General features: G+C 32.3%; 4 protein-coding genes across 5 annotated transcripts in view; 1 reads left to right on the forward strand and 3 right to left on the reverse strand.

The window, feature by feature from the left end:
- Positions 1-11,243, forward strand: part of LOC107487498 (G-type lectin S-receptor-like serine/threonine-protein kinase LECRK4) — a 12,207-nt gene extending 964 nt beyond the window's left edge. Inside the window, 1 exon segment of the mRNA XM_016108144.3 lies at positions 8,869-11,243. Coding sequence (XP_015963630.2) covers positions 8,869-11,216 — 2,348 coding nt within the window. The 3' untranslated portion in view covers positions 11,217-11,243.
- A 131-nt stretch (positions 11,244-11,374) lies between these two features.
- LOC107487497 (ubiquitin carboxyl-terminal hydrolase 3) lies at positions 11,375-13,833 on the reverse strand. The gene is made up of 9 exons (XM_016108143.3): positions 13,704-13,833; positions 13,436-13,567; positions 13,291-13,329; positions 13,016-13,121; positions 12,877-12,935; positions 12,674-12,748; positions 12,424-12,472; positions 12,245-12,321; positions 11,375-11,783 (listed from the first exon to the last, which is right to left on the reverse strand). Exons 1-9 carry the CDS (start codon positions 13,785-13,787, stop codon positions 11,685-11,687), a joined length of 720 nt encoding a protein of 239 aa, XP_015963629.3. The 5' UTR covers positions 13,788-13,833; the 3' UTR covers positions 11,375-11,684.
- Positions 13,834-14,909: 1,076 nt separating this feature from the next.
- LOC107487501 (probable enoyl-CoA hydratase 2, mitochondrial) lies at positions 14,910-17,687 on the reverse strand. The gene is made up of 8 exons (XM_016108146.3): positions 17,365-17,687; positions 17,117-17,286; positions 16,965-17,039; positions 16,622-16,712; positions 16,460-16,511; positions 15,987-16,090; positions 15,795-15,871; positions 14,910-15,307 (listed from the first exon to the last, which is right to left on the reverse strand). Exons 1-8 carry the CDS (start codon positions 17,588-17,590, stop codon positions 15,128-15,130), a joined length of 975 nt encoding a protein of 324 aa, XP_015963632.1. The 5' UTR covers positions 17,591-17,687; the 3' UTR covers positions 14,910-15,127.
- Positions 17,688-19,249: 1,562 nt separating this feature from the next.
- LOC107487499 (uncharacterized) lies at positions 19,250-21,436 on the reverse strand. 2 transcript variants are annotated; one of them, XM_016108145.3, is made up of 6 exons: positions 21,355-21,436; positions 21,200-21,236; positions 20,844-21,046; positions 20,671-20,707; positions 20,303-20,538; positions 19,250-20,123 (listed from the first exon to the last, which is right to left on the reverse strand). In XM_016108145.3, exons 1-6 carry the CDS (start codon positions 21,391-21,393, stop codon positions 19,473-19,475), a joined length of 1,203 nt encoding a protein of 400 aa, XP_015963631.1. In that variant the 5' UTR covers positions 21,394-21,436; the 3' UTR covers positions 19,250-19,472. The 2 variants fall into 2 exon arrangements, with proteins under 2 accessions (XP_015963631.1, XP_020997710.1); XM_021142051.2 differs by having other exon boundaries at positions 20,671-20,710.
- Positions 21,437-23,875: the final 2,439 nt, after the last annotated feature.

Raw genomic sequence — 23,875 nt, forward strand, 5'->3', positions numbered from 1 at the left:
CTCCCCTCTTTCTTCCTCTTCTATCTCTCCTTCTCCTCTTTCTCCCCCTCTTCTCTCTCTCTCTCTCATTTTTCTCTCCCCCTCTCTCCCTCTCCTTTCTTTTCTCCCACTTCCTTCTCTCTCTCACTCCCATTCCATCCCCTTCTCTCTCTCTCTCTTCCTCTTTTTTCTCTCTCCCTTTTGTTTCTATCCTCTCCCTCCTCTCTCTTTCTCTCCCTCCCCTCTCTCCCTCTTTCTCTCTTTCTCATTTTTCTCTTTTTTCTTTCTCTCTGCTATTTGTCTCTCTCTCCTTCCCTTCTTTCTCTCTTTTTTTCTCTCTCTTTCTTCTCATTTCTCTCTCTCCTTCTTTTCTTTCTCTCTTTTCTCTTTCTCTCTCAGTCTTTTTTCACTCTATATCACTTTTCTCTCTCTCTCTCTCTCTCCCTCTTTTTTCTAAAAAAAGAGAAGGAGAGAGAAGAGGAAAAAAGAGAGAAGAAGGAGAGATAGAAAAAGGGGAGAGAGAAGAAGAGAAGGAGAGAAAGAAAGATAGAGAAGAGAGTGAAAAAAAGAGTGAAAGGAGAGAGAAAGAGGAAGAGAGAGGGAGAGAAAGTGAGAGAGACAAAGAGAAAGAGAGGGAGAAAAAGAGAGAGAAGAAGAGGGAGAGGAAAGGAGAGAGAGAAGAAGAGAGATAGAGAGAAAGATGGATAGGGGAGAGAGAAATGAGAGAAAGGGATAGAGGGGGAAAAAAGGGAGAGAGAAAGAAAGGCGATGGGAGAAAAAGGGGCAGGGGAGAGAGAGGGAGATAAGGAAAGAGAGGGGGAGAGAGAAAAGGAAAAGAGGGAGAGAGAGAGAGAGAGAAAGACAAAGAGAGGGAAGGGGGAGAAAGAGGGGGAGAGAGAGAAAGAGAGGAATAGAGGAAGAGGGAAGAGAAAGAGAGGAAAAGGAAAAGAAGAGAAAAAGGGAGAGAGAGAGAAGAGGGGGAGGGAAAGAAGATAGAGAGAGAGAGGGAGAGAAGGAGAGAGAGAGGGAAGAGAGAGAATATAAAATCTAATTTTATATATGCTGAGAGAGAGGGAGCGAAAGAAAGATAAGGAGGGATGGAGAGAAAGAGAGAGAAGAGAGGGAGAGAAAAGGAGAGAGAGGGGAGAGGAGGGAAAGAAGTCGGGGAGAGAGAGGGAGAGAAGGGGAGAGAGAGGGGGAAGAGAGAGAATATAAAATCTAATTTTATATATGTTGAGAGAGAGGGACCGAAAGAGAGAAAGAAGGAGAGAGGGAGAGAAAGAGAGAGAGGATGGGGAGAGGAAAGGAGAGAGAGAGAGAGATAAGGGAGAGAGAGAATGAGAGAATTGATAGAGAGGGAGAAATGGAAGAGAGAGAGAGGGAGAATGACAGAGAGAGAGGAAGACAAAGAGAGGGGAGAAGGAGAGAGAGGAAAGAAGGGAGATAGAGAGAGGAAGAGGAGAGAGAGGGAGATAAGAAGAGAGAGTGGAAGAGAGAGAAAGGAAGGGGAGAGAGAGAGAGAGAGGAGGGAGAGAGAGAGAAAAAATGCAAAAACTAAGTTTATATATGTTAAAAGTTAAAACTAGTTTTAGCCTATAAACTAGTTTAAACTGGTTTTTTCAAATAAAACTGGTTTAATTTTTATGAACTGATTTAAACTGGTACACTGTATTATAAATTAGTTTAAAACCAGTTTCTTATATGACAAAGCAGTTTGGTTCAGTTTCTAAACCATTTTAAATAGTTTAGTGCAGTTTCAGTTCAGTTTATGAAAAAACTGAACTATAAACACCCCTAACCGCTGCATGCACCACCGCCCCCATCACCCTGTACAGACCGCCCCTCATCAGACAAGAATAAATCTAATTTTTTTTCGAGTTTATTTTCTAGACATTCCACCGCAAACCTAACTCATTTCTTGTGGCAGCCAGCAATGCCGTCTCTCAGTGATATCCATTGAACCTATTGACATTCATACCCTTACTAAAAGATAGCAATTTTCACTAATATTCTGAGTGAAAGAAATAAGAGCTATTGTAGTTAATTCCTTAAATAAAGATTAACCTAATTAACAATGATGCCACTTGTCATCTTTTTATTTGATGGTCAATGGATAGCCACCACTAGTCACCAAAATTGTGGCCACTAGAGACGTGGCCATTATAAAATTTTAAACTTAACATATACATGTATACAACTATATTGAATCCACGATAAAGCTTTTATTTTAGGGACGTAGACAAATATATATATATTAGGATCAAATTAGGAGATTCTTCGGCATCTTTAAAAAGTGAAAGAGTATTAATTTTCTTGAGTTGTTAATTAGTGGCTAACAATGGCGAAACTTCAAATAAAATTTTGGGGGGTCATATAGAAGATAATTGTCAAAATATTTTTGATATAGATCCCATTTAAGTTAAACTCGTCTAATCTAATCTCTCTGGCTTTGGTGATATTGCCAAATTTAAAGTAATTTTTCAGGGTCTCGTTCTAAAAAATTAAGGTCAAACTCATCAGATATAACTTTTTGAACTTTTGAAAGTTGTATCTCACTTTTTTTATGATTCATTAAAGTAGAAAAATTATCTACATGTGTTGATATTATAAAAATTATACGTTCTCCTTCTTAAATATTAGCCTTCCTCTTAAAAAATCATCAATTCTTTGATTTTTTATTATTATTTTATATAAAATTTTGAATATATATCTTGTAGAATATGTAAAGAAGAAATTAGAAGGACAAATATTAAAATTTATAATATTTATTAAATTTTTTATTAATTTATTCAAATACAATAATATTAATACTTGTTGAATATTCTATTATTTTTCTTAAAAGTAGAGAGTATTAAACTTATTGGGTACTTTAAGTCATAATAAAGTATTTAAACCAATTAAATTATTTTTTATCTTTTGAAAAAATACTATTAATTTTTTTATAAAAAGTTTGGGGGTATAGCCCCCTTGTTTGAATTAAGCTCCGCCACTGGTGGCTAAACATTAGTCATATTTAGCTCAATTTTTATTTTTAAATAGCACATATATAAAAGAAGACTTTTATTTTTCACTTAAATACTTATGGATTCCAAAATTCCAAATTTCAATCTTCAGATATTTTAGTTTATTAATTTTTAACATTTATACATGGGCAATGTAAAATAATTTTTATTTCTCAGTAATACTATAAATTTGTCAAATTATTTGGTTGTAGTAGTAATAAATAATAACGCAATTAACTACCATTATGGTGTTATATAGATCACTTTCAAAATTATATTTTCGCCAATATAAATTAACTTTGCATTGAAAATATAGAAATTGATGAACACTTTATTTTGGGGAGAAACGAAATTAACTAAATTTGATCAAGTGAAATTAAGTACTAACGCATAAATTGTAGCACAATTCATAAAAATTAAATTGCGATGCATAGTAATAGTCCAAACGGGTTTAACTAGGTCAAAGTAATAGTCCATTCCATTTACAAATCAGCCTCAAGTATATGTTACCACCCGAATCTAAGCTAGGACTAAAATTTAAATTCAAGTTTGAATAATCCACGTTGGAATGAATGTTCAAACTAAAAACGAATGCGTTCCCATGCGAACTAAGGTGTGTTATAGCAGACATTTATACTAGATTCCAAAACGAAAGATGAAGCTATATGCCATGCATGCTATGACCACACGCCCATACCGCACGAGGGTTATTACTATAAACTATATTATATATATGGCGGTTGTAATTCATATTAATAATGTATGAGCTTCCGGGTTGCCGCAGCCATTTGCTTATTATTATCCCAAGCACTTCATTCAAACTTTGACCCACGACTTTTCGGCAACGTAACGTAACATATATACAGAATATGTTCAACCTTTCTTAAGATGACTGCAACCTAGTTTTTTAATTAATGTTACTGGAAAATATAGCTACCAAATCAACTTTCTTTTGACCTTTTATTTGTTTTTCGATTTCCTCGTAGTTTACATTGTCTACATTTAAATTCTATAACCATTCGTGTACACACTTTGCAATATCTGCCAAAATACTATCTGTATATTAAAATTAATTATTATATATTTATATATAAATATATAATTTAATTTATTTTTAATATATATTTTATATTTTAATATATATTTATATTAATTATTAATTTTAATAATTAATTTTGGTGTACATTTAAAATAATTACTCTGTGTGTGAAAATTGCTGTGATCATTGATCAATAATATTCGGTATGAAATAATCTTATTTAGTTATATTATTTTAACATAAAAATTTAACACGACATGCAACCTTTTTTTTCTTTTCTTTTTCATTTATTTATGCAATGATTCTTGCTACCTTTAACATGTATAATGAAAAGTTTCCCTTCGTTATCATACCTTTATTTTTTATAGGGCTGAGAATATATACTTTATCTACGGATATTTAATTTGGATCAATTTGTTCGAGTAAGGTTGTCTATTCAATTTGCTACGGGTAAAGTAGGATGTGGTACGAATTTGTTTGTGGGTAAGGTAGGATACGGGTTCAGAGTGAACCCGTAACCTACCCTACCGGCACTCCTAATATATTATATTATATATATATATATAAATTATGTATGTAGTGAAAAAAGTGAGTATTGAATTTATAATCTTTTTTTTATAAAAAATTAAAGTAACTACTAAATTAGTTGATGATCACATTATTTGTAATTTTATGTTAGATTTTTTTAAGATTTTATTGTTTTTAATTTTAATTTGAACTTAGTTTTTTATTTTATATTTTATTAATATGTATAAAAAATTTGGAATGGTTAAATTTTATATTTACTTAAAAAAATTTTATTTTTCTGCGGATAATATCGGGTAGAATATGGTTTAGAACTTTAGGGTGCGGGTAGGGTTAAAATTGAGAGATTCTAAACCCGCAGATAAAGTAAAATTTTAAAAAAATTTTCAACCCGCAAATAGAGTCAGACTCTATCCTACCCTACATATTGCCCGCACTAATTATTTACCAACATATGATACTAAAATTACAAACAAAAGTATATGCCAACAGTTGCTTAAATTCAGGGATTTTTTTAACAAAAAATAACACATATCTTGATAGTATTAAAAGAGAAAAAACTTTACAACTTAGCATTAAATTTTAAGGTTTTTTTTCTTATATAAGATATAAAATATAAAATATAAAAATTATATATTTATATTGTTCGGCTAATAACATCAATTATAGATTGGGATCTTCAGTGATAACATCAATAATTCTATAGAATATTATTTACCAAAAATATATAAAAGAATCCTCAGTGATGGTAACACGAATGAATCTATTATCTATAAAGAGCGAATGTTATTATTTATATACAAATAAATTATAAACACTATGTAATCATATTCGTATAACAATAAATAATAATATGGTAACATGCCATTTTTTGCTTAGGTTACTCTTATCTTGGTATCATATACTATCATACAAAGATTAGATTCGTACTCTACAACATTTTGGTTATTTTGAAGTCCTAAACTTAAAATGCTAATAATTAATAATAAAAACTATATGATTAAAAGTTTGCGAAGTGATTGGGCCAATCATGTTTCAAGCCTAGAAGTGATTGGACCTATTGAAACTTAACCAATCTATTTAAATAGTTCAGACATGAACGTTACGACTTCTATGACCCAAAACACAAAAAGAAGCTACGACTTCGCAGGCCCATTGTTGACTGGACCTCGAGGGTTTCATTTTCCTTGATAGTAATATGTACGTAGATTAACCAAATTGGATTGGTCTAATGACAAATTTATTAACTCATTTAAATAAATATTAGAGATTTAGAGTGGGATTTCAATATCGTATTATATATATAGTAATTTATTGAATAATAAAAAACTTTTAAATAGAGTTCTGTACGGTAACAGATTAGTCAATGAATTAGTCTTTTATCGTAGAAAAAAAAATGTAGATTCTTATTAAAAAAAAACAAAAGATTTAATTTGTATGTAGACTCAATAAACATGTACAATTGAATTTATAGTTCTCAGAAGCGAATCGATAATCAAATCGATCATGCTACAAATTTGTTAGTTTATTAATTTAATCAATAAGTCACTAATTAATAAATATAAATTTAAAAAATATCATTTAATTTGTATATGTTATATATTTAAAAAAAATTTGTTAATTGTTACCTTGTAATTTTGACCGATTTTCTTTCTTAAATAATAAGAATGATGGACTGAATCAATTTAAAATTTAATTTATCAATTATCCGATCAAACCAATTGGTCTAATTCAGTTTTAACAACTATGTTTAGTTTACTTGCCTCACTGAGTGCTGCACAAGGGTTCGAGACCCATAGCAGTAATAGTGTCTATCGTGTGTAAGTGGGTGTGTTAAAAGATTACACAAAATTGAATATATAATTGAAAAATACATAAAAAGTTAAGTCTCATTAAGTAAAACTTAAAAAAAAAAAATTAATGTTGATCAATTTTTTTAAGAAAAATAATTAAATTAAGGCTATATATATAAAAGATAGAGGCCGAAATATCGACAATAAAAAAAACAAAAGAAAAAAAATTAAAGAGCAAGCTAAGAAAAAATATATATAAAAAATAAGAGATTGGTGTCACTTTCAAAAAGGGAGAAATTGTTCCCAAGAGGGAGAAAGACAACCATTGGAAAAAAAAGTAAAGCTAACTAAATAATGAAAGATCATGGAGAAGGACTTAGCAATAACTAACAATAAAGAAGAGAGTATTATTGATGAAAGTGAAGCACTCAAGACTTATAGACTTGGATCCTAACTCATGTTGCATTATAGTGATGAAGATGCAACGATGAAAAGTACTTGAAAGAAATCCAAAATGAAAAGGCTACCCTCAAAAAAGATTGACAATAAAACAAGGTAAAGAGACAAAAGGAGAACAACTCTAAACCATATTAATATTTCTAATATTCCTCAAGGATTGTGTTTTCAAGCTCTAGAGAGTGGGGAGTAGAAAGAAAATAGCTGGTATTATATTGAGGATACGAAAAGTCAGTTATAAATTTGTGTGGTGTTGATTGTGTTTTGGGAGTTTTTGTTTTTTTGTACCAGGGATAGAATAATAATTAGAAATTTTAGGATTATAATAATGACCATTCTCTATTATGTATTGCATGTACTAGTGACATGTTTATCTTCTTTTGTGGCGAGGTTTTGAAATCTAATTGTTGAAAAAGAAGTATGAAAAATAAATTTTATATGATGAAACTATCTAAATATTTAAAAACTACTTCAAAATTTTAAATTATCCTTTTGCTTAAATCCTGAATTATAGAATTATTTATCCATAAACTCTTATGAAAACATAGTTTGCTATAGAATTCTACAAAAGAAGATATATTTAACGTTAGCTTAGTTGCTTGTTTTTTATTAATTGAAATATTACTTGCTTGTTAGCTTCTATATATTGGTCCTAAATTAAATATGAAAAGATTAATCTCTGTTCTCTGAGGGTCTTGTACGCAGTTTACTTTAATCATTGATCTAGTCATGTGGAGCATTTTTTTTTATTTTTCCTTTTCTGACGATAATCGTGTGAAGCAGAAAGAAAACATTTACTAGTCTAAAGTACTGTGGTAACGTTTTTACTTTTATTTTTTTATTATTTTTATTTTTGTGAAATCAACACATTAGATGACTAGCACTGCATAACTTAGCTTCAACATCTCATTAAAAATTCATATCTTCTTTTATTCAAATGTTACTTTGACTTTCCAAATTCTACGCTCAACGACATCCTATATAATATAAGAAACATTTCAAGTATACTGAAAGTTTAGTTATTTTAACCGTTAATCTGAACTATAAAAGAATATATAATATATATTAATTAAAATCAACGATTAAAATAACTGCTACACCGATATTTTTTTATGCACTTAAAATGTTTCCTATAATATATGCCATATATCTCCTGTCTTAAACAATAGACATTCGTGAGTTAAAAGCCAAATGTCACCCGAAGAAATGAACAATCCATCATCGAAGCATGTTTGGCATCTTCTCTTCCAGCGCTCTTTTTCATTGAATTTTCTACTTTTCCAAATCTTAGTCATTCACTAAGTAATAGTTAGTCAATTACGTGCACCATTTGTTTACTCATCATTTTTGCACTTTTCTGTTGGTAAAATTTATAGTGATTATGATATGGAGTTTTAGACACGTTCTAAAGACTATTTATTTAGGATTAATAAATATTTTAAAATTTAAAATATAAAATTTGTATGATATCTTTTTTTCATATGGAGTTTTTGACACGTTCTAAAGACTCTATTTATTCAGGGCTAGTAAATATTTTAAAATTTAAAATATAAAATTTGATATAAAATAATACTAAAAAAACATTAAAATTTATTGTTTTTATTCATCAATTATTTATTAATATTTAAAAATATAAGATAAAATATGTTATTAAATTACTAAACCAAAAAAACTACATTTAAAGAATCAAATTGATAGTTAAATGATGACAAAAAATAATAACATATTTTATATGACACTTAATTAATATTCATCGATATATGTGTCTTTCATGTATTGTTATATTTTCATAAAAAAAATATTGTTTCGAATATATTTAGATACATTCAAATATAATTACGCGTTAACATGATTTTATTTTTAATTTATATTTTTAAAATAAATTTATAATATATTAACCAATTTTTTATTGTAAAATTATTTTCAACTTTTTTTTCTTTAAGAATTTAGAATTTAGAATTTGAATTTTGTTAAAAGAATGAGCTGATATCGAAAAAGAAAAAATCCAGTTAAATCGTTTATATATTCATGCAAATCACATTGTTAAGATTTCCACAAATGTGTATATAATAAGTAATTTCTCAAACATGTAGCAGCATCAAAATTTCCATGGCTTCAGCAACCTTTTTCATCGCTTCCCTTCTCTTTCTTCACATCACACTAGCCTTTGCCAACATTACCATAAATTCAACACTCTCCACCACCAACAACAACAATGCATGGCGTTCATCTTCAGGTGAATTTGCTTTTGGATTTCACCAACTCAGAGACACAAATCTCTTCATAGTTGCCATATGGTACGACAAAATACCAGAAAAAACCATAGTTTGGAGTTCATATTCACTCAGCAATCCAACACCAACAGGATCAAAGATTCAGTTAACACCATCAGGTCTAAAGCTAACAACTCCCAATGGTGAATCCACATGGATAGCACAAACCAACAACCCTGTTTCCCATGGTTCTATGCTTGACACTGGAAACTTTGTTCTTGCAAGCAGTGATAACAAGAAACTTTTGTGGCAAAGTTTCAAGAACCCCACAGATACTTTGTTGCCAAACCAAACTGTTGAATCTGATGCCACTCTCACTTCTAGATTGAGTGATACAAACTACACAAGAGGGAGGTTTCAACTCTATTTTCAGAATGACACCATCATGTTAAGTCCTCTAGCATGGCCTACCGAATTTCGCTATGATTACTACGATGTTTTCGGACATGCTGCACGCTTGGTGTTTGATGAAAGTGGTGAGATATATCTGGAGACAGAGAATGGTAATAGAACAACACCACAAGCTCCTAAATGGCAACCCAATTTAGCTCTTGATCCTAGGAACAATTACTATAGAGCAACACTTGATTACTTTGGAGTTTTAACTCAATATGTTCATCCAAAGGACTCAAATTCTCAGCAAGGGTGGAGAGTTTTAAGGTACACTCCTAGTAACATTTGCACAAGTATTTTCAATGATTATGGAAGTGGTGCTTGTGGTTACAATAGCTATTGCTCCATGGAAGAACAGAGGCCTACTTGCAATTGCCCTGATGGGTATACTCTGATTGATCCAAGCAATGTTTTTGGTGGATGCCAACCAAATTTCACTCTTGGTTGTGGAGCAGATAATTATGGCAAAGAATTGCAAGCGCGCCCAGAAGATCTATATAATTTTAGTGTTTTGAGTGATGTGGATTTTCCTCTTAATGATTATGAGCAGATTCAACCTTATTCTCAAGATGAGTGCCAGCAAGATTGTTTAAATGATTGCAATTGTGCTGTTGCAATCTATACCAACAATCAAACCTGTTGGAAGAAGAGGTTGCCTCTTTCTAACGGAAGAACACAAAGTGGAGGTCAAACAATACTTATCAAAACAAGAGTTGCACCTCTTGGCATTCCCACTGGTGCTGAATCAAAGAAAGATCATAATAAGATTAAGCCAGGTTTTCATGGATTACTTATTGGATCGCTTGTCATCAATGTTGTACTCCTGGCTGCAGTTCTTTTGGCTTTTCACCTGAAGAAGCGAAAAAGGGACATCAAAGTCTCAAGTCTTCTAGAAACAAATCTGCATTCTTTTAGCTATGAAGCACTGAAGGATGCAACACGGGAGTTTAGCGAAGAACTGGGACGGGGTTCCTTTGGCATTGTTTACAAAGGAACCATAGAATCAAGGTTTTATAATGTGGTGGCAGTCAAGAAGCTTGACAGATTGGCACAAGAAGGAGAGAAGGAATTCAAGGCTGAGTTGAGTGCCATTGGTAAAACCTGCCACAAGAATCTGGTAAGGTTGATTGGATTCTGTGATGAGGGAACTAACAGAATGCTTGTCTATGAGTTCATGAGCAAAGGTGCTCTGGCAAACTTCCTATTTGGACAAACCAAACCCATTTGGGATCTAAGGGTAAGGTTTGCTTTGGGGATTGCAAGAGGGTTGGTGTACTTGCATGAAGAGTGTGACACTCCCATCATTCATTGTGACATAAAACCTCAGAATATACTCATAGATGATAACTTCAATGCAAAGATATCTGACTTCGGGTTGGCCAAGTTGTTGTTGTCTGATCAGAGCAGGACCAACACCATGATCCGAGGAACAAGAGGTTATGTTGCTCCGGAATGGTTCAGGAATGTTCCTGTGACGGTTAAGGTGGATGTTTATAGCTTCGGCGTTATGTTACTAGAGATCATTTGAGATGCATTGGTGGATGATGATACGGAGGCTATAGCTGACAGTGGAAGGTTACAAAGGTGGGTGAAGATAGCAATTTGGTGCATTCAAGAGCATCATGAAAAGAGGCCAACAATGGGGATTGTGTTGCAAATGCTTGAAGGCTTGGTTGAAGTCTCGGATCCACCATCACCCTTTTCTTTAAATCCGGTTTCTTCACTGCCCCACAGCCACAGCCAAGAACCAAGATAAAAAGGGGACAAAAAGATATCCCTGCCAGTGCTTTGATTTTGATTTTTATTTAGTATGTACAAATTACATAGCGAATGGTTATCTTGTATTTTCAACTCTCTTAACTAGTTGTAATTCATGCATAATGAAAAATCCGTACTTTTTAGGCTCATTTGTGATTCTCTGAACACAACTTATGATCATATATTCATATCTTCATCGATAACGTTTTTTGTAATATGCTGTTAGTTACAGGGGCTGCCTGTTATAGACGGTGTCCTTGGACCATGCACATGCAGCCATATTCGCATGATTGAATTGTCTCGAAATTCCATCCATTAATCAACGATATTTTTACATGCACTGCATTAAATCTTAAATCGAAGAGCATCCATTTCCTAGACGCTTTATGAAAATAAAATCCGAGCATAGCACATTCAGTAAGCAGATACATGGATTTCTTCAACATGAAACTTGCAGCCTTAGCCCTTAGAATTCATCCTTGGATTTCTTTGAGACAGCAATGACATTGAAGTTGATGGAGTCTGGATTTTTCTGGATCATGCTCTTAATCACTTTAGCTGCATCCTGTTGTAATTAAGAGACATTAGTTTTTCTGAAAAATACAACTAAAAATAGAAAAGAGAGAACAGTTATTGCAACTTAGAAGAATGCATCAACACAACACAAAAGGAGCATACAGGTGATATATGCAAATTTTTAAGCATAGTCTGTGGCCAGATTTTCCAAGATGATTCCTTTTTTGTTTTGGGCAGTCCAACAGTCAAACAAACTCAAAGCATTACCAATCCCTATAAAATTGGTCTTAAAAGGACGAATGTTTCAGTCAAGGCAAATTGTCCGAGCCATTTTAAAAGAACAACCAGTCCGTTGTTTCTTCATGCATCATTTAAATTCAAAGCTCTCTACCAGGACAATAAAATCATTTGGCAACACTAACGATTTCGTTTGAACATCTTTTGGGAACAAACAATTATTGCCTATGCAATATATTTACCTTCATATACAAAAAAAATATATATATTTACCTTCAACAAAGTACTTGGCGAAGATGGACCATGAGATATTGGCTCTGACTTTCTTCCATCAAGCTCATAAAGTTGACCTGAATGGGTTTAATTACACAGAAATTAATCAGGTAAATGTAACCAAAATAAAGGGGATGAGGGAAAAGCCTCATATATATGCAGTTATATAAAGAAATTACCATCCACACAAGCAAAGCAGATAAAATGAGCATATGCATTATCTGCTGCCTGCATTACAAATATTTGAAAGACAAAAAAGGGGATAAGTTGACAGATTGAATTAAATATAAGCATCATACTAACAAGGCCTAAATTGATTCAACTACATCGGATTAAAATTTTAAAGATATGAAAAAAATGACCATTTTAACTACTATATCAGTATGACGGAATCACTAATATATCATCTTCACATCATTCTCCGTTTACCTCTGTATCGCCAGCATTTGCTGCCACTGAATGAGCAACTTCCATTTCTCCATCATTCTCAAGGAATTTTGCACGCTGTACAATACAAAAGTTCAAACAAGTAAAATTTAGTAATATTTCAAGCGCATCAATAGCATGTTTTCTCGGCAGCACATGTGGATATACATAAAGGAAGACACAAAGTCCAGGCAGAGAGGAACAACCTGCATTGGATCCATGCTTGCAGTAGATTTAAAGAACTTATCCAAGAATGACCCATCAACTGACAAAATCAACACCGACCGAGTGAGAAATCATGGTTGATGTCTTAAAAGTCTATTCCATCTACTACTGAAGACTTACCAAGCTTAATCTCAGACGTGGGGTTGCCAAGAGCATGAAGCAATCCTACTGTACCACAAGCATTACCCACAGTTTGCTTCATAAAATACACTTTACTGCTATATTCCTAAAAAGAAAACCCTCAAAAAAGGTTGTTCATGATAAAAAAAAATCAAGGATAATGCGCTATGTGCTAACCAGAATAGAATTTTATTGTTTTTCTGAATATTGAAACATGCATGTAAAGTGTCTTAAAATTGAAAATGAATATCCACAAACAGATTATGTGCACTCACCCTTTTTTCATGTTCCTGTTGCAACCTCTCTTCTTCAGTCTGGTAATATCAAAATGTTTTAAAAAATCAGAAGAAAAGAAACAGCACAGTCACATTCATGTGCATAAAATAAAATAAAATGAAAAAAGAAAAAGAAAAGGGAAACCTGAGTGGTTATAGGATAAAGGAAAAGAACAGCAAGAACAGGCTTAGGAACCATTTCGAGAAGCTGATCATCTAAGCCATAAACATCACAGCATTCTGCTTCATCCTGTGGAAGCCCAAGCCCCCATAGGAACTGCAACAATCATCCAAAAACAACACACTTAAATTATGCGTTCATGTTCAAAACTATTCGGCAATAAAAATTTGTTACTGTCATAATCTTAATTGCATTAGAACCTAACTGCGAGAGAGGATTAGTAAGAAAGAACCTGGTTCATGACATCAGGATTAGCTTCGAGAGGAAGCCACCTTTTAGAGGAAGCAGAAGAGGTGCTTTGTTGTACCGACGCCATTGTTTTTGTTAAAAGTTTTTTGCTTCTTTCTTTCCCAATCCAGGCACACAGTTCTCGACTTCTCGTTTTCATTATTATTTATACTTTTATTGTCTTCTGTTGGGCCTTATTGGGCCTGAGTCTACACTAGCCAGGCCCAGTATTTCAACAACCGAAGCCTAGCCCATTTAACCACCTGCCCCTCTCTTGTTTCAGCTTTTCAGTTGACATGTGTAATTCTAGTATTCTACAGATATGCACAATGCAGCAAAAACTGTTACTTCGTTTTTATAATATTTCTTGATGGCTTTTATTTATCTATTCTGGAATAAGTAGAAGTTATTATAAAATATCCCTAGATATTAGAAAAAACAAAAAATATTTTTTCCGTTTTTATAAATTTTATATCGACTTTTGTTTCATGAGTGAAAGTGAGGAAATAACTAGAAGTTTTAGGAACCAGAAAGAGTACTGGAACAAAAATGTTTGCTACTAAGTGTGACTTGGGTAGTTATTCAGTTAAAGTTTTTCGTTGCTTGGAAGAACACATCAGCGTAGAAAAATTACAGATGGATTCAGTGCTGGAGTATTCAAGTAAGGTAATAACTAATAACAACTTCTGACAAAAAAAAAACTAATAACAACTATATGTCTAAAGCATAATAAGAGGCAAAAATTTGATGTTTGAAAAAGCTTTATTAAGAGGTGAAAATCGATATTTCTAAAATATTTAGGTTGTGTTTGATTTGCATTTTTAAATTTGTTTTCATTTTCAATGTTTTTTTTTTCTAGATTTTGTGAAGGAAAAAATAAAAACAGAAAGTAAAAACAAAAAACAGAATTTTATTATTTTTACTGTTTTCACTTTTTGCTTTACAAAATTCAGAAAACAGAAAATACTGGAAATGAAAATGCAAATCAAACGCACCCTTATTTTCTGCTTTTATAACAAAACAATATGACACATTTTACTAGAAGGATTTGGCTCTTCATGTTGTTGCTGCACTTTAGAATTAGAAAGTAAAACACCTTAGAGGCTTAAATTATTGATGAGAGCATCTTAACTATTCGCCATATTTTGCATGACCCTCCTGAAAGGCCATATCTTTTACTTTAAAATTATACTGATATCACAAGTTGAGGTGAGAACATAAAAATTGGTGGTGTTATATAGTTTTACAAGAACACAATTGCAAAAACAAAATCCATTAGTTCTTAAAGGACCACACAACCATCGGTATCAAACATTACAGGTGGAGAAGAATTGAATTTATTGAATGTTTGATTCAAAACATCAATGACCACCTCATAATTTAACCTCCCTAGCATTCAAGAAACAACTAGCCATGGTGGTACTCCTTTCATTCACCTTTGTAGTTTGGCTTTCTCTTCTCAACAAATGCAGCCAAGCCTTCCAACCTATCTTTGGTATTCAAAGTCATCTCATAGCATGCTTCTTCCAAATCTGCAGCTTCTGCCGGATCTATTATCAGAAGTCCCTCCTCAATTGCTCTTTTACCAGCCCTTACGGCAATCGGACCCTGCAAGAGAATTTATTTGCAGTTAATGCTAGTATGCTGCTTGCTTTGCTTTCAATTCCCAAAAACCAGAATTTAGTAAGTTTCTTTATGATTAGTACTCGAATTTAAACAAACTAAACTTGCCAATATACAGGACCAAGTAAATAATTGGCAATTACAACACAACTAAAAATAGGGATCATCTAGAAGGGAAAGAAAAGGCCAAATGAATTATAACCTGTATTAAAGCAAAACCTAAGTAACAATGCTTCTGTCACTGCTTCCAATTTTCACTTCAGAGCCTCTTAGGACAGAAAAAGCATACTCAATGCCCATGGTTGGTAACTAGTTTTACTTAAGACCCCCCATGTTTTAATATCTTCAAAATAAAGAAAGTGAAAAGACAACCATAATTCGGGGAAAAAAACACTTTCTCTTGAATTTTAATTGATGCTGCCCAGTTACAGTGCATGATTCTCAACATGAAAGATATTTTCAGTGATGTTACCTTCTCATTGATTTTCCTGGCAACCTCAAGTGCCTTTGTGTAAGCTTCACCAGCAGGAACACAGTAGTTGGCAAGCCCTGCAGTAAATGGAACGGTACACAATGTGTTATGTGTTCAAAGATATTCTTGTACCTCCAAATTAGTTAGAGTTTATTAAACAATGATAAATATGGTGGGAACTAATCAGCATACCTAGAGCCTCAGCTTCTCTGCCGTAAACCCTTCGACCGGTCAATATAAGATCCTTTGCTATTGCCTTACTGATCAATCGAGGTAGTCTTCTTGTTGCACCAGCCCTGTCCAAATAATAATTCTATTAAGGCATTTCATTTTACACCATATGTTGATAATTGGGCTGTTGGTACACTCGTTTGAACTTGCATCAGCAGGAGAAATAAGTTGTTCTCAAAGCCAAAGCATTAAAAACATATGATGATAACCAAATCAAACAATAATTGAAAAAAGTAAAAGAAAAAAGATTCAAATTCCCTACTTCAATTCATCTTATTTAACAAGTATATTCTTCATTAACTATCTTGAAATTGTATCATTCATTCATTATTTTTTGGTAGTGAGCAGAACTAGTTTAGATATAGAGTTGAAAGTCACAATAGAAATGATGCAGTATGGCTATGTGAAGATCTAAAGATCTAAATAATATATACCCCGGGATTATAGCATGTCCTGTCTCTGGCAAACCCAAGACAGCATCTTCTCCTATAAGCCATGAAAGGGGAAGAAAATCAATTTATATAATATTTCAATTTCATTATAAGCATATAAAATATACAGATACAGTTTGTGATTAATCTGTCATGTTTAAGTACCGCATATTCGAAAGTCGCATGCCAGGGCCAGTTCAAGCCCACCACCCAATGCTGCCCCTTCAACAGCAGCAATAGTTGGTATGGGAAGCCTCTGAATAGGAAATGACAAAGTTAAGTAATTCATACAAGTTTCAAGAAGGCAGGTTCACAGAGATGCAAAATCAGAACAAAAAGAGTAATTTCATTCACAGAACTGAAAAAACTAAAAAGAGTAATTTCATAGGCATTAACACAAACAGGTTAAGGTCATGAATACAGAGTTCGATTATATGATGTGTGGATTGTGTTGTTCTGTTGTTCAAAGTAAAATTAGCGAGTGTTAGATATATAATCGTTCATATACCTCTAGAAATGAGAAAGTTGCGCGAAGAGCTTTGGAATATTCCCGAACCTCAAATGCAGTAAACGTCTTGCGTTCCTATAAGTAACAATAGTAACACAATATTTAAATGAAGTTAATTTCGAAATGCAGAGGGTGATTTATATTTGTTATACCTTCAAATCGGCACCAGCACAATAGACACCAGGAACTGAACTGGTGATGATGGCAACATTAGTGGAAGAATCTTGATTAATCAACTCTAATGCATGCTTTAACCCTCTCATCAATTTGGTGTCTATGGCATTCTTATTTTTAGGCCTATCCAAAGTTACCTCAACAATCCCTGGCCAAAAAGAGAATTAAGTAAAATTACACGTATACCCTCGGCGGTTACACCATGATCAACAAAGTTTAGTCTTACCAGAATCTGAGTGTTGGAGTTTTTGAAGCTTGACGAACTCAGAAGCGGAAGGCTCCAAAATGAGGGTCCGTTGGGTCTGATACTGATAGTGATGATGAGTGGCGATGTGGTGAGGTTGATGAGAAACTGTAACGAAGCTCAAAGAAGCTTTATACTGATAAGCTATCACATTGGAAATGGAGTCTCTACCCACACTCCTGCTCAGTGATCTCAACGCATGCATCATTTTTTTCTTCTTCTCTCTTGAGCTCAAAGAAGATTACTAACTAAGCTTTTTTTTTTCCTTATTTGCAGGATGGCAGCAAAAAGAGAGAATGATGAAATCGTTGCATTTTTATATTAATTAATTGATATCGATGGTGGTGCTGGCAGTGCGCTCATCTCTAGACAAGATAAGGTTCGAAACTGTAAGAAATTTATTTATTAGGTGGACCACTATTATTGGCTGTTGTCTCAATTCTAAACTCAAGTGTCTCTCTCTTAGAATTTCCTTTTTTTGTTCAAACACGATTCTAAATAAAATTGTTAGGATAGACATAAAATACGATAAACTAAAAATTAATTTGTTGTAGATTAAAATTTTATTTAAGAATCTGTTATTATTGACTAATAAATTACTGTATATACAAAACGAGATACAAATTCTAACACTTATTTAAATAGATAAATAAATTAACCACGACTAATCTAAATTGGTTAAGTCTAATTTCTGTCCAACCCTATGTGGCACTTTAAAAGAGTACAACAACTGTCACCAAAAAGAAGACTACAACAAGTGCCACTTATACACATGCGCGTCAGCCACAGAATTTCCTTCTTTTAGAAAGTTGAGTGGATGGGCAGCCTTTCCTTTTTTATATCCATCAAGAGACAGAAGATGGGCCTAATCCAATATATTGATATGATGGTACAAATTCGGGCTATAGAATCCCCCCACACCTCTCTTTCTTTTTTTTTTAAAGATAACTTTGTTTATGAAAAGCAAAATGAATTGCATAATAATCAGTTAATCACTAAGAATCAATTATCAAATAATTTTTTCGAAATTTCTTTAGTAAACGAATGAAGGTGGGCTAAAAAATTAAAAAATATTTTGTATCATAATACGATTCTAATTTTTTAGGATAAAATATTCTTTTAATACCTAACATTTAGACTTTTTTTTTTAATCTTTTGGTAATTTTTTTTAAAGTATTTTTTTTTCAATTATAATTTTCTTCTAGATAGTGACAAATATCATAATTATAGTAGTCATAACTCATAAGAATAGTTGTAGTGGTTTGAGAGCAAAAATAACAAAATAATAAGAAAAAAAACAATAGAAAAAGAATTTTAAAAATGCATTTTCTCAAGAAAAAACTTTAATTTTAACTAACAAACTAAAATAAAACGAAATATATTTAGAATAAAAATATGGGAAAGTATGAGGAGCCAATGAAATATTTATACAATGTGTACAATGGAGGTTTATCGAGTATTAGAGATATAATTATTAGTGTTACATTTTTCCATCAATTGAAACTTTTGGGATGAGTGGTATCATGACATGGTATTAAAGCGCTAGATCCGAAAGGTCAAGAGTTTGATTCTTGGTGAACCCAAACTAATTTTGTACACATTGTATAAAGAGTCCATTGTCTCCCTAGCGGAATCCTAAAAATATATCATTTCAAACATTGGAAAAAAATTAAAATTTAATCTGAATATTAGAAATTAAAACAATAATTTACCAAATCTTTTATCATTGTGTTAATATAAAAGAGACATACATTAGAGATAAAACGTTTTTTTTTTTTGTCAGGAGATTAAACATGCTTAAACGGGAAAGAAACAAAAACTTAAAATTTACTCTCATTTGATCTTAAGAGAACTTTGTTTTCCCAGCACGAAGAAAAAAATATTACATAGACCAATCTGAATTTGGTGAACACAATCAAATAATAAACTTTTTGCTTGTTCAATTGATTAGTGTTACACACTTACACACCATTCGACAAGTACATTATCAATATCGATTTCGTCCGAAGACTAGAAAGTAATAAAAACTTAAAAACTCACTGCACAATTAGCCTTGAGCAGTTGAAGAACATGTCTCTAACAATATTTTCTTATAAAACCCTATGAACCCATTTCTCAAGTCTAAGTTGCTTCAGAGCAGGCCCAACATACGGTTTACCCTTTTGGGGGCATTTCCATTTCCCTGTAATCTCAATGACATTGGATTGTTGAACATTTGTTACATCTGTTAATGCCTTTCTCTTTTTGACAGCTTGCTTTTCACAGGCCAATGGAACTGTTCCTGTTTTTCTTGAACATTTTAGTGATACTATTTCTGGTTTCTTCCATGAATTTTCACCATTGGGTTTGGCACATTTGTCCTTCCTTGTTGAAATAAATCCATCATTTTCTTTATTCCTTGTACAAGTTGAACTCGTTCTTGAGGATCTTTTACATAAACTTATGCTCACATCAACCGTGCCATGTTGGATCTTAGCTTCTGATTTTCCTTCTCTGATATCATTATTTTGTATCATTTCTTGAATTCTATAGCCTGAACTTTTCTTGACATCTAATGGCACTATCTGCGCTTCTCGGCTACAATTAACACTTCCATGATTCATCCTTATTGTTTCCCCATACTCCTTTGGATTAGAATTATGTTTCAATGTCTTATCCTGTATACATGGCTGCAAAACATTTTCCAAATGGGAAGTGCATGTAGTAGCTAAACTTTTTTCAACTGCACTACCATTGTTACCCTGTGATTTTCAGTTTTCAACACCAGAGAAAATTAATGAACACAGATAAGTTGGATGTGTTGATGTATTGCAAGTGCAAAGTAATATGTAATCTACTTAGTATGTATTAAAAAAGTGTTATGTATACCCTATTACTTCTATCATAGAAAGATTGTTGAAAAAGAAATATAGAATAGTACCCTCCTAGAAGGCTCTTCTACCCTTTTGTTTTCATCAGAAGGGCTATGATGTGGAAAACATGCTTTTGGATGATCATTCTGAGACCTGTCTTCATCTTCATTTATGACTTCTAAATCAAGCCTTTCCTTCTCACACTCACTCTCTTCTGAAACAACATCCTTAGTCATGCTATACGTATCCGGCACATAAGACTCGTATGCATAGCTGGAGAACCAGTTTCCAATATCAAGAGGCTCTGAATCAAAAGAGAAAACATAGCAAGCACAGATATACACAAAGTAACCACAGTTAACTAGTGGAAATAATCAAACATTTCACATTTTCTGTATGATTAAACGTTTCTTGGTAGCCAAATCAGAGTACAAACCTGAAAGGGGTGAGTCTGAGCTAAAAGAATCCAAACTCTGCTGGAAAAAAAAAAGATTTAAAACCTCAAAAGCCCCTTCTGAGCTACACACAATAATACAGTTCGTTAAATTCCTTTTTTTTTAATGATTATGCATTCAATTCAAAATTAGCAAGTTGAATTGAAAAATTTACCCCGGTCAAACACACTTTCTCATTGTGCTTATCATCCTCAACTACTTCATCTTGGATCTTATCAATTTCGAAATTCGCATTTTCTTCTTCATTTTTCTGGATATTGGATCCTCTAAACTCAGATTCTTCAAACCCAAAATTTGTATCCGGATCGGGAGATTGATACTTGTAGCTTGAGAACCAGTTACCAACATCAGGAGGCTCTAACAGATAAGCCCACAAAACACATTTACCAAAATGAGTGCATATTTTTCTGCTTAAAGTTTAAAACTTTAAGAACCCCTAAGTTTCTCGTTTCTAACCCATTACTCGATTTCATGCTGTTAGGAAATTTTCAATAAGAAATTGATACATACCAGAAGGGAATGAAGGTGACGGAAACGAATTGGAAATCTAAAACAAGCAGAAAGGGGGGGGGGAATCAAGTCAGAAAATTGAAAATGTAATTTTCTCAGCTGCCAAACAGTGAAAAAAGAGAACGGCAGAAGCAAAATGTGGTTGAGGATTTTACCTGGGAATCTAGGTTTTCAGGGCTTAGAATTGAATCCATGAAAACGCATCTGAAGAATCTAGGCTGGGAAGACACACGAGAAGCTGAAATAATAAAATTATGTTTACTTCTCTTTCGGAATTTTGAATGATATGCCAAATTTTTGCTTCTTCGCGGCGCGGTATGGCGCCAATTTTGAAAAAGTTAAAAGAAAGAAATTATTTTTAATAAATATGATATTCTTTTATAGATTTATATAAAAAAAATTTTTAAAAAAAAGTATGTTCTCAATTTTGTATAGAAGATGAAAAAAGAATTGATCTTATCACGTGTAGTCTAAAAATCAGTTTACAGATATATAAAATACATGTTATATTAAAAATAAATTAAAATATATATTTATACATAAATATATTATACCTAATAAATTCACTAAATGAAAAATACCTATATAAAAATTTGGAAAAGTTCTGCATCCATGTATTTTTTACATGGTTTATGATTGTTAACCAAGTAATTTCCTTTACATGCGTGTCTCCTACCCATCACCGGTCACTCGTTTACACGCGCATCCTCTATCCTTCACTTGTTTGTCATACACGCGCTACATATAACGTGCTGCAACCTAAAGATTTGCTCAACGTAAACCTAAACCCTCTGCTGCAACGTAAACCCCCTCCTCCTTCTTCTCTGTTCGCGTTCTTCCTTATTGATCTGCATTGCTTTTGTTGTTCTCCTCTGATCGTGTTCATCTTCTCGTTTTCTTATTTCGATCTGGTTACGTTGCATTTATCTTCTTCTTATTCTTCTTCGTTTTCTTCTTCGATATGCATGTCTGAATCGAAACAATAAATGACTCAACTTCAAATCAGGATAGCGATTTGGATTACTCTTCTGAAACGAATCAAACTGACAAAATTTGGATTATTCAATTTTGAATCGAATTGAATGGAATGCAATTGCTAATTTGAATTGAATTAAATTGATGGAGACGTACTGGATTGAATTGAATTGAATTGATAATATGTAAATTGCAGGCAGAGTTATTTGAATTTAATTTTATATAGTGGATTATGTTTCGTTCACTCAGTACTATACAATTGTTTCACCATTAGTACTGTGTTCGGTTCATCATGAGTACTGTGTTCGGTTCACCATGAGTAATGTATTCGGTTCATTCTGCAGAAAGCTGTTTGAATTTGATTTTATATAATGGATTATGTTTCGTTCACTCAGTACTATACAATTGTTACACCATGAGTACTGTGTTCGGTTCACCATGAGTACTGTATTCGGTTCATTCTGCAGAAAGCTGTTTGAATTTGATTTTATCTAATGGATTATGTTTCGTTCACTCAATACTATACAATTGTATTGTGTTCGGTTCACCATGAGTACTATGTTCGGTTCACCATGAGTACTGTGTTCGATTCACCACGAGTACTGTGTTTGGTTCATTCTGCACTATTTAAGACTCTTCTTCCTCACCTTCTACTACTTCTTCACCAGAGAAAAAGAAAAAGACAAAAAAAGAAGAAGATGCTTCGTGCGTAAACGAGCGTGAGAAGAAGAAGAAAAAGAAGAAGAAGAAGAAGAAGAAGAAAAAGCGTTGGGCAAGAGCGATTTAGTGTGTGTTGGACGCGTGTATTTCACGTTTCATTTAATGGTATTGGATTTTTTTTTTGTTGAACCAACTTGGTTACATGGTTACATGGATGTGTAGCATCCCGCATAAAAATTAGATAGCGTTGGGGAGCTAATAAAGGATAATTACATCTTTAATTTGCTTAACATTTAGAAAAAAACGTTTTTTATTTATAAAAGGTTTAATTACTCTATTTGTCCCTATAAGTTCACGAAATTTTTAATTAGATCTTTATACTTTTTTTTCTTTTAATTGAGTCCTTGCACCATTTTTTTAATTAAGTCTCTATACTTTTTTTTCCTTTTAATTGGGTCCTAGTACCAATATTTTTTAATTAAATCCGATATAATTAAACTAATTACTGTTAAGAGGGACCTAATTGAAAAAAATTGGTGCAAAGACTCAATTAAAAAGAAAAAAAATATAACGACCTAATTGAAAATTTCGCAAAACTATAGGACTAACAGAATAATTAAACCTTTATAAAATATACACTTTTTCCATCAAAATTAAAATAACATATAATTTAGTCTTTTTGTTCAAAATACTATAATAGTGATAATAATATATTTATTATTATTGCAATATATATTTTTTAATATTTTTTATCACATGATACAAAATACTTTAATTTGTTTATTACATTAGTATTAAATAAAATTTTGACTCATTCTTAAATATTCTATATTCTTATTAATTAAACAAATATTAACTCTCTATTTATTATATATGGTTCAAATTTAAAATTTATGGTTTGGAGTTAAAAAATTTAAAGTATTTTATTTTTTTGGTTTTTCCTTTCTTAAATTTGACGGCAAGTTAATTTTAACGAAATATTACACTATTCACTTTTTCCGAACAAATTAGCCTTTGCATAAAATTTATTACATTAATAAT

Source organism: Arachis duranensis, chromosome 5 (assembly GCF_000817695.3).
Source record: "Arachis duranensis cultivar V14167 chromosome 5, aradu.V14167.gnm2.J7QH, whole genome shotgun sequence".
Classification (NCBI taxonomy): domain Eukaryota; kingdom Viridiplantae; phylum Streptophyta; class Magnoliopsida; order Fabales; family Fabaceae; genus Arachis; species Arachis duranensis.

Excerpts from the sequence above, each read along its gene's own strand:
- LOC107487499 (XM_021142051.2), bottom strand. The coding sequence starts at position 21,393 with ATGGATTCAATTCTAAGCCCTGAAAACCTAGATTCCCAG. Across the intron at positions 20,711-20,843 it reads AGAAAGTGTGTTTGACCGGG|CAGAGTTTGGATTCTTTTAG; the intron begins GTAAATTTTTCA and ends TTTTTTTTCCAG. Across the intron at positions 20,124-20,302 it reads TAGAAGAGCCTTCTAGGAGG|GGTAACAATGGTAGTGCAGT; the intron begins GTACTATTCTAT and ends TGAAAATCACAG.
- LOC107487501 (XM_016108146.3), bottom strand. The coding sequence starts at position 17,590 with ATGATGCATGCGTTGAGATCACTGAGCAGGAGTGTGGGTAGAGACTCC. Across the intron at positions 17,287-17,364 it reads ACTCCAACACTCAGATTCTG|GGATTGTTGAGGTAACTTTG; the intron begins GTAAGACTAAAC and ends CTTTTTGGCCAG. Across the intron at positions 15,872-15,986 it reads CAGAGAAGCTGAGGCTCTAG|GGCTTGCCAACTACTGTGTT; the intron begins GTATGCTGATTA and ends CATTTACTGCAG.
- LOC107487497 (XM_016108143.3), bottom strand. The coding sequence starts at position 13,787 with ATGGCGTCGGTACAACAAAGCACCTCTTCTGCTTCCTCTAAAAGGTGG. Across the intron at positions 12,322-12,423 it reads CTGCTTTGCTTGTGTGGATG|GTCAACTTTATGAGCTTGAT; the intron begins GTAATTTCTTTA and ends AAACCCATTCAG. Across the intron at positions 11,784-12,244 it reads CGCCAAGTACTTTGTTGAAG|GATGCAGCTAAAGTGATTAA; the intron begins GTAAATATATAT and ends TAATTACAACAG.